The sequence below is a fragment of the Scatophagus argus genome, chromosome 19, assembly GCF_020382885.2.
Source record: "Scatophagus argus isolate fScaArg1 chromosome 19, fScaArg1.pri, whole genome shotgun sequence".
In the NCBI taxonomy this organism is placed as follows: domain Eukaryota; kingdom Metazoa; phylum Chordata; class Actinopteri; family Scatophagidae; genus Scatophagus; species Scatophagus argus.
Window position 1 is genome coordinate 11,971,447 of NC_058511.1, and position 9,604 is coordinate 11,981,050.

The window sequence follows — 9,604 nt, forward strand, 5'->3', positions numbered from 1 at the left end:
TGTATGAGTAAAACACTAAAAGCAACATTACAAATCCATGGTAGACAGCACTCATTAAATGAAATGTAATTAAATTAAATTAAATCTGCCGGCAAACTGACGGGTAATTGCGTTCTTTATTGTTAGAATATTAAGATTTTCGCAACCGCATTTAATAAGTGAATTGACGTAACCTTGATAGATGTTTGTAAGGACATTCACCCTTGGGTTGGGAAGGTTCAACATTCCTCTGTAGTGTTCAGGGGAGGGCTGAAAATATAAAGACCCCGCCATAAACTAAAAGATGCGAGTGATCAGTTTGGAGTTTCCAGTAGAAGCTGCAGAAGTTACAGGAACGTCATCATGAGCCGCAGTCAAGAAAGGATGTCCTCATACCGCCGGCATTTCGAGAGTACCTTTGTGGCCCCTCCAGCTTACCAGCTGCGTGTGTCCAGTCCCTCTCCCACCCGCACTAGGGAGACCCGGCACCGGTCGGCTAGCTTCACTCGGCGTGGTGGGACGATGGGGCGAATGGCCATCTCCGCTAAAGCTGACATGACCAGGTGAGCCACCTGTCACGAATTATATTTACTTCTAATGACTTGTATTAGATTATTTTAGGTTTGCAGCTAAATTAAATGTCTGAGTACATACTAAGCATTGGGTGAGAAGAGTTGGAGATGGTTTAAAATCAGAGACTTCAAATAAACTCTCACCCTTAAGCAAGGCACAAAGAAATCAGATGTCAGAAATTGTGATATATGAATGTAAAGTACCAAATAGACCATCAAACTCAAAATGAAAACAAAACATCCACGAAATCCAAACTATGGTTCTTCTGCTGAAACTCTTTTCTGGTGACACCTTCAGCAGTGTGAGTATGGGAGCTATGTGCTTCGGTATGACTAAGGGATTTGGGCCGAAACTGGACCTGGATGCAGCTTCAGCAGAGAACCAGGCCTTTATGATGACTCGAACTAATGAGAGGCAGGAGATGGTGGCCCTCAATGACCGCTTGGCAGCATATATTGAAAAGGCAAGAGGACCAACCATACACAGACACACACTTCCTCATGTATCACTTCTTAAGTCAGCAACGGTTTTAACTCTTGATGACTGAACTTTGCACACTCACTTAAGTTTTTTACAATTGTTCTGCCCTGAACTCTTTGGGTCTTTATGCCATAACTTTTTATAATAAATTATTCCTACATAAAGAATCATGACAAAAGCTATACATGTATTAAGAAATATACAGATTTTGTGCCGTCAACCTCTAATCACTCCGTAATATTCTGTCTCCTGTATTCCATTTTGTAGGTGCGAACCCTGGAGTCCAAAAACAAGCTGCTGGAGGCTGAAATTGAGACCCTGAAGAGCCGCCATGTCAGACCGTCAGGCCTCAGACAGTTGTATGAGTCTCAGCTGAAGGATCTCAACAGGGTTGCAGAGCAAATGAGAGGCCAGAGGGTGAGGGAAGTCATATCTCACATGGTTTTTTGTGACTAGTACAGAAGCCAGGTGTCTTAACACTGGTTCTCCTTTTCACGCCATGTACAGGATGTGTCTTTGGCAGCCAAGGAGGCGATGTTGGGCCAGCTAGACATGCTGAAGGCCAAATATGATGAGGCTGTGGATGCCCGGAAAAAAACGGAGCACGACATTGAAACTCTCCGTCCGGTAAGGCACAGTGTAAATTCTTTTCACATCTTCAAATTTAATAAGTCGTCAAAGCAGTAGGTCAATAGAAGGCGTATGTTATGTGGTTCTCTGTCCCAGGATGTTGATAGAGAAACCTCAGCACGGATTGTGCTGGAGAAACACCTGGAACATCTGGAGGCTGAGCTGGCCTTCCTGCAGAGAGTTAACAAGGAGGTAATGCATGTTTGTCTGTCTATAGCATCCCTTTCATTTTATCATTAATGGTTTAATGGGCTGGTAATTATTGCTATGACAGGGTGTACTTAGATGAAGCCCTGTAGAACAGATAGAATGATTAAGACTGGAAACATGGCAATTATCAGCATGGGGTGAAGGCTCATAGGGAGCTAAAGGCGAATGATCTGACTAATTTGTGGTGTGAGTAAATCTTGATAACATAGATACATATTCTCATATAAATGACCTTTATATCTCTGAGCTATATCATAGACAACACAGTATTTTAGTGCTGTTCACATTTCTATTCAATTGTGGTTGTTTGTGATCCACTGAAAGGAAATTGAGGACCTGATGCAGCATATCTATTCAGCGACTTCCAAGGTGCACCTGACCTATGGCCTCCCAGACCTCTCCACTGCTCTCAAACAGATTCAGTCTCAATATGACAACATTGCAGCGAACAACCTACAGGTAGGTGGAACAGCCACTCACTGATGCTAACAACATACGTGATCTTTACTGTTTGGGTTATTAACAGCATGTCCGATACATTCATTCTTTCTTCAGGAAATGGACACTTGGTACAGGTCAAAGTTTCAGGATTTGAGCAGCGCATCCACAAAACACGTTCAAAGTGTTCGAAGCGTGAGAGAGGAAATCACAGGCTATAAGAAGGACGTGAGTATGATTTTCTAATTTTTCTGTTCTTACTTCTACAGCTTCTTAGCTGCGTGTTTGTGCGTACGTATAGATTCTCAGCAAGGAACGCGAATTGGATGCACTGAAGACAAGAAACGAGTATTTGGAGGCTCAGATTCGTGATGCAGTGGAAAAATACAAGAAGAAGGAGGAGGACTTACAGGTAACTGACATGATGTGCCATTTCATTTATTAATATTTACTCAGAATGGTCACACAGTAGGATGCTAGTGACATTTTCTATTCATCCTCTGGCCCAAAACTCCTTAAAATAAATCTATTCTGTTTTATTCTACTGTAACAGGAGCATATTGAGGCAATTAAGCTGGATTTGAAAGTAACAAAGGAGAAGATTGCTTTGCTGCTGCGGGAATATCAGGACCTGCTAAATGTAAAGATGGCTCTGGAGATTGAGATCACCACTTACAGGTGAATAAAGCATAACCTTGGCTTAAAGCACATCACCATGTCATTTCCACAGTAGGTAAACATGACTGTTTTACATTAAGTAGAAATATACGATGGGGCAATGACAAGGAGGAACCTTGTGTCATTGCACAAAGGATATTTTGCATGTAGCATTTATTTTAACTTCTCTTACCTCCTTTTATTTATCAGGAAGCTGATTGAGGGAGAAGACAGTCGACTGAGTACCATGGTCCAAAACCTTTCCCTCTCCGGAGGCCTGCATCTCTCTTCCTGTGTGAGCATGCACGCAGCCTCGGCCTCATCTTCAGTCTCAGATAGTTCTGCCCCTGTAGCCATCTCGAAGGTAGATGTAGCCTCTGGCGACTCAGCCAGTAGCGAAGCTGAGAAAACCCCAGGTGCCGGCAGCGCTGAAGTGGAGGCAGCCTCATCAGACATGCAGACAGACTTAGGGGAGCAGGCAACTGAGATGTCTGAGAGGAAGACTGTCCTCATCAGGTAGAGTGTGACAGAATATCTTTTGTCTACCATTTGCATTTGTTCTTAGTCCAAATCTCTTACTGATGAAGTAAAATATCTTAATCTTATTTCTCCACCTGCTGCCCTGTCCCCAGAACAGTTAAGACAGATGAGGAGACTTACGAGAGCAACACACAGGAGCGCACCATCACCATTTCTGGAGCAGCCGATGACACAGAGGAAGAATAGATCATTTATCCGTGGCAAATCTCACTGAGTGACCCTCACCAACATTTCATGTCATATTTTTCAGTTGTCCTGAGTGCTTTGAAAATCCTAGAATTAAATACTAAACTTAAGAGAAGACACACTGTACAACATTTAGAGGAATTATACCTTATACTGAAACAGCTTGTGTCCATTTCAAGGATCGTGTTCGTTATGCTTCAGAGTTAACACTGAGAAAGATACACACTGTGTCCTCTCACTTTGCCTGCTCCTAACTCCCTCTGCCTTTCTGTTCTTTTACTCCTCCTGTGTGTCAGGAACATGTCTCCCAAAGCAACCAAATAAACAGCAAGCAATCAAAGTGAATTTCTTTTAAAATGAAAAAACAAACAATACCCTCACATATACTTTACTCTTATCTCATTTACAATAACCATTTAAACCAATGCAGCAACTGATATTTAAGGAAAGTACAACTGCTACAACCCCTTTGTGTAAACTTGTGATTTCAATGTTTCAGAAAGACAAGAAATTACATACAGTAACTGTTCCCTTCCCTAGATTCCCTTTAGTGGAAAGTTACGAAATAACTAAAATGTAATTGAAACCATAATTAAAACCTTCTTACTCTGTCTGGGAAGACAGTTTTTGTATTAATTATGGCATGTATCCAGTAAATTAGTTTATTTACATTACATAGAAACCCTTAATGTTAGGCACATAATAGCCTGTTTAAGATACCACACCAAGCCAAGAGTAGCATTAAATCTCATGTATGGCACATGAGATGTAATCTTGACAACAACAGACAAATACAAAGAAATAGAAAATTAGAGTACCAAGTGCAAATAAAAGTACAAAATCATGTGGCACCTCACTGGAAGAAGCAATTTTGATAAATTCCAACTTTAGAAAATGATGCTATCAACTGGGATTGCATTAAAATATCACAGATTAATTTGTCAGTGCCGTGTGGATTTGTGTTTCTAGTGCAATGGTTTGGGTTCACCCCCAACTCCCCCAGCCAGACGATACACTGCAAGGCTGACTTCATGTGCCAGGGCATCAGCGCTCTCCTAAAACACAAATACAACATCTGTATATATCACAGAAAAGAAACAAAAGGACAAAGGGATAAATGTCCCAGAAGACGACCAAAAGAAACTCTCACCTGTGTTTCTGCCTCAGCGTAAACCCTCACCACATCCTCGGTGCCAGAGGGTCTCACAAAGGAGCGGGCTTGTTTGTACTTCTTCACTAAATTGTCGATGGCCTCCTGTAGTCCTGCTGGGCTCACTGCCCGTCTCTCTGCATCTGTTGTGTCAATAACCCTGCGGTCTGACACCTACAGAAACCATAAATACAGCTATGTGTAACTGCTTATGCACAATATATTCATGTGGAAGTGACATAGACAGGAGTGCACATTATGCACAAACACAAAACTCTACTGTCTTCAAGTCTATAAATGTGTTCTTTAGTAATACAATGAAACCCCACCAGGTATGAGGTTACTGCAGTCACAGGTATATCAAACTGAAGTACTTTTTCTTGACTATAAAAGGTCTTACTGTGACTCATAATAAATAACATGTTCATCAGCTTCTTGCTCAGGAAAAGAAAGTCATAAAAAAGTTGGAATTTTAAAATATATGTATCAGAAGCAGCTCTTCAGAATATAACATGTGGATACAGGATGGAGAACTGATGACTTTTTTTACATTATGCGGGCAGTTTCAAAGCAGCCCGTGCAATTTGGCAAAGACAAATCAGAAATATTAGAATACATAAATGAATGAGCACCTTGACTTTGAGTTGCCTGTTGGGCAGGTCGCTGTAGATGGCATCCCACTGCTGGATAGTCATACTCTTGATGGCTAATATGGCTTCAATCAGCAGCATATCAGAAATGGCATCACCTACAGTCTTTAGAAGATAAAAAACAAAGTCATACATCAGAACTATGCACAGGTGTCACAGTTATGCTGTATGCTTTAATGGGTCTGTGTGGGTTAGTGTGTGTGTCCACCTGGTTGATGACGTTCACAGTGTTCTGCAGAAGGAGAGCCACTCTCTTCCTCTCATCGTCGGTGCTGGGGTCCTCTGCTAGCTGCTGGATCTTCTCTTCAGCCGCCTTACTGAACAACACCTGACCACAACACATACACAGTATTCCATGTTAGGACATGTGTCACTAATTCACACAACATTAACACAGAAAACAATGGCTTTAACCGTGGTGCTGGTGTAGTGATGACTGATGCTTTACTCACAGTTCCATGACCATTGGCCTCGAAATATACTCCAATGTCAAACTCCTGGGCTGCGTGATGAAGATGCTTCACTCCAGTTTTAGCACACCTCACTATTACCTAAATCATATCACATAAAAATCTGTGAGCAATAACTAAATCAAATATGAAAAGGAATAAAAGAAACACACTTGTATTTTCTCACCTTCATAGTGTCTTCCAGATAGTGTGTTGAGCTTCCATTAGCATAAGCGGTTTGTACCACCGCTATCTTCAAGTCTAAACCAGCCTGTGTGAAAAGAAACAAAAACTGTTCACAGAAAGTTGGTGTACATGGACTCTTTTATTGTTTCTGTGTTTGTATTTGACAGACCACCTGTGTGAGAGACTCTTTAAGGAAAGTGCTGATGAGAGTAGCGATTTTGTCTCCATCCAGCAGGTGAAACTGCCCTTCAGAGTCTGTGTAGTAGTAAACTATTCGGTCAGCGTCGCCATCAAAAGAGCAGCCACGCTCCCCTGGGTTAATCTCAATGCCTTCACAGACACAAGACATAACAGAGAGATGCAAGATGGAAGTGGAAAAATTAAAAACAGCACCATCTGCCAGTTACTTCTCTTAAAGTAATGCAGTCTAATAACAGTCCAGCTATAAGTCTGACTTTCATCAAAGTTACAATGTTCAGATTTTGTTGAAACTGTTTTAGAAAGGTGTTGATTCAGTGATATGGTTGAGTTGAGTTGGAGGATGTAGCTTGTGCTCCTATTAAACTGTACTGCACTATAGTGACTTGTTCCTATCATTCAAATCTCTCTATAAATCATAATGGGTTAAAAGCACCAAAAACTGCATCCTCTAATATGATCATAAAACTGATTCAACACCTCTCGTTTAAAGGTAAAAAAGGGTTCATTATAAACTTCAAAAGGTTAAGATTTAAGAGAGAAATATTTTATTAGATAGATTAATAATAGATTGGCAACTGATTTATTACAACAAAATGTTATTGTTATTATTGTTGGAAATTTACTGATTAACAGTCTCCATCTTGTGGTCAAACGCTGCATCTGTGACATTTCATCATATCCTCTGTTTTGCTGTCACTCTATTAATGAAACTATACTTTACAAGTTAATAAAAAGTATTTTCTTTTTAACATGAAAGATTTCCATCTGCATCTTTCTTCATTTTTGAGTCAAATAAAGCACTGTATAGAAATGACAGTCATACCTGTGGGAGCCTTTTGCTGCACTTTGACAAAGTCAGCCCCACACTGGTGGTTGAGCTTTCCTTTACTGCCGTCGTTGAACAGTGATATATGCAGCTCTTTCTTCAGGTAGCTCTCCATCTCACGCAGTTTTAGAGCCCCAATACCATTAGCACCGTCCACTGAAAGATGTTTCTGGTCATCTGTGCAATTGGACGCCTATCAGAGAGAAAAAGATGGTCGGTCCTGGAAAGAGGGACATATCGCAAAAATACAATCATGCCCAAATGTACAGGGCTTGAACAAAGTCACAAGGACAAAGTCACAAGGACACACGACACACCATGTCTCCTTACATTCTTTGTGAGCTGAATGAAAGCTTGGCAGAGTTTCTTATAGTATCCTTCCACTGTGGCTTCTCCATATTCACCCTGTGTGTTCTGACAGCAAACCATGTAGTGGAGCTGCGGGGTGGTCACCAAACCATAGTCTAATGAAAGAGTAAAAAGGCACATGAAGAGCAATAGGACAAGAAAATAGGACTATTCTAAACGTCAAAAAAATTAAGAACATAAACAAAAGATTTAATATAAGGGTATCAAGGTTTAATCAACTCTACCTTTGCTGTGACCACCAAGTGCAGATATTCCATCCAATGCTGCCTGTGAAAGGCTTGCACTGCTGCTTCTACAGATAGAAGACATGTCTTTTAGCATGTTATTAGAAATGTTTTTGAGCTGCTGTCACAGTAAGAATTACTAATACTGTGAAGCATAAAAAGTCTGGTAAAAATGCATATCAGCTTACTTTTCTGCACTGTTACCTGGATGGCTGTTGGTGTATCTACTAACTCCAAGCACGACATTATTTAAGATCATACCTGGTGTCTTTGCCCACAAACACGTTAGCCTCCTGGCTCATGTTTATGGATTCCTTCTCTATAACATCCTTCAGAGCACTGAGCAAATCTTCCTGCTCTGCGTTAGCCAGCTGTGTGGCGTAGCCCTCCCATGTCGGTTTCACCATCTCCCCCATGGGGTCAATCAGCTTCACACCATTGTCCTCCTGCATGAGTGCAGATACACAGACAGAGACAGGGGGAAGTCTAAGTAGAAGGCTCAATTATGATTGTGAAATGAACATAAAATAAAAGAGAGACGTGCCACCTGTCATTTCAATAACAATATGACAAAAACAACATCATTATGGTGTCAAATAAACAATGTGACTGGGAATATTAACCCTGAATTCCAAAACAAAACCAGTGATCTAAATTGTCCACAAAGAATACAAACTAAATCACAGATCTATCGCAAGAATCCATTTCTCACCTCTGGATTGTGTGACGCAGTGACCATTAATCCAATGGTGGCTTTGGTCTTTTTGGAGCGAAGAGTGGCCAGCAGTCCCATCCTGAACATGATGTGGTCCAGGTGTTTGGCATTTGTCCTAAAACCAGCAGTGCCATATTGCAAATTTAACCCTGGAGGCTTTGGGTGCAGACTGGACTGCTTTGACACCTCCTGGAACTGAGCCATCACTGAAACACATTACAAAGTCATAACAAACTGACCAGTCAGTGGTGAAATTTCACTAAAAGCACAGAAGTATTACCAACAAAATATATTAAAGTATCAAAAGTAAACGTGTTTTTATGCAGCAGAATGTAACATTTAAGTTTTTTATCGCTTACAACATGTAAGAATCGTTTTCATAAAGTAGGTGTTTGAGACTGCGTGAATTTGAGCTATTGTATTAAGAAAATATACTGAGAAGTCTATTAAACTTTTTTAAAGATTCGAATTAATTAAACCATAAAGGACATGTCTTTTTCGGGCGAAGCCGCCTACAGAAATCAACGCCTGGACAAAGGTTTCAAGTGCTGTGTGAAAGAAGAAGAAGAGGGCAAAGTTTGCAGCGGTATGTCGTTTGCTGAAGAGATTCACTCAGTAAACTGAATCATAATGACTGAATGACAGACAAACTTACTTAGCGACATCAGCCTGCTAAAACTGACATTGACTCATAAAGCACAAACTGGCGCCTCTGGTGCTACGTGTAAAAGACACAACTCAGACCGTAGTTATACCTGTAAGCGCTTCAAGTTGTTTCTAATTCACTTACTGTCTTGTTTTCTGGGTAATAAAAGTAGTGAAGTGCAGTCAATGAAACGCTTCCTCTTTCTCCAGTTCCTTCTCTCATTGACGACGTGGCTGTAGTTCCGGGTATGTCACGTGATGCACGTACACTCATTGAGCCTATCAGTGCGCTTTTCTCCCATACTGTAGTAGCCTATTCAGATGTACGGACGCCCTGGTCACCGGAACCAAACAACATCATGCAATTTAAAAATATATATATTTGTTACATTTTAGAGCTTTAGACCCATTAAAGGCTAAATGTCTCCAAGAACAGCGTTATTTTAGGCCCATATAGCGCAAACATGGAGTCTGGACAAACGCTAAAAAATCTGTT

The 9,604-nt window shown here is 40.8% G+C and overlaps 2 protein-coding genes across 5 annotated transcripts; one reads left to right on the plus strand and one right to left on the minus strand.

Annotated features, from left to right (window-relative positions):
- The first annotated feature begins 44 nt into the window (after positions 1–44).
- On the plus strand, positions 45–3,889 carry ngs (notochord granular surface). Of its 3 annotated transcripts, none has more exons than XM_046373244.1 (11): positions 45–542; positions 853–1,015; positions 1,300–1,449; positions 1,540–1,659; positions 1,759–1,854; positions 2,197–2,331; positions 2,428–2,538; positions 2,612–2,722; positions 2,864–2,988; positions 3,178–3,483; positions 3,600–3,889. In XM_046373244.1, the coding sequence occupies exons 1-11, from the start codon at positions 343–345 to the stop codon at positions 3,691–3,693; spliced, it is 1,611 nt and encodes a 536-aa protein (XP_046229200.1). In that variant the 5' UTR covers positions 45–342; the 3' UTR covers positions 3,694–3,889. The 3 variants fall into 3 exon arrangements, with proteins under 3 accessions (XP_046229200.1, XP_046229199.1, XP_046229201.1); XM_046373243.1 differs by having other exon boundaries at positions 64–542; positions 850–1,015; XM_046373245.1 differs by having other exon boundaries at positions 68–542; positions 850–1,015; positions 3,605–3,889.
- Positions 3,890–4,341: 452 nt separating this feature from the next.
- On the minus strand, positions 4,342–9,403 carry pgm3 (phosphoglucomutase 3). Of its 2 annotated transcripts, none has more exons than XM_046373242.1 (13): positions 9,254–9,403; positions 8,461–8,669; positions 8,010–8,194; positions 7,749–7,816; positions 7,486–7,619; positions 7,153–7,348; positions 6,301–6,458; positions 6,130–6,213; positions 5,946–6,044; positions 5,702–5,821; positions 5,476–5,598; positions 4,844–5,017; positions 4,342–4,748 (listed from the first exon to the last, which is right to left on the minus strand). In XM_046373242.1, coding segments are annotated over exons 1-13 (1,641 nt in total). In that variant the 5' UTR covers positions 9,255–9,403; the 3' UTR covers positions 4,342–4,658. The 2 variants fall into 2 exon arrangements, with proteins under 2 accessions (XP_046229198.1, XP_046229197.1); XM_046373241.1 differs by lacking the exon at positions 9,254–9,403 and adding an exon at positions 9,119–9,241.
- Between the last annotated feature and the right edge of the window lie 201 nt (positions 9,404–9,604).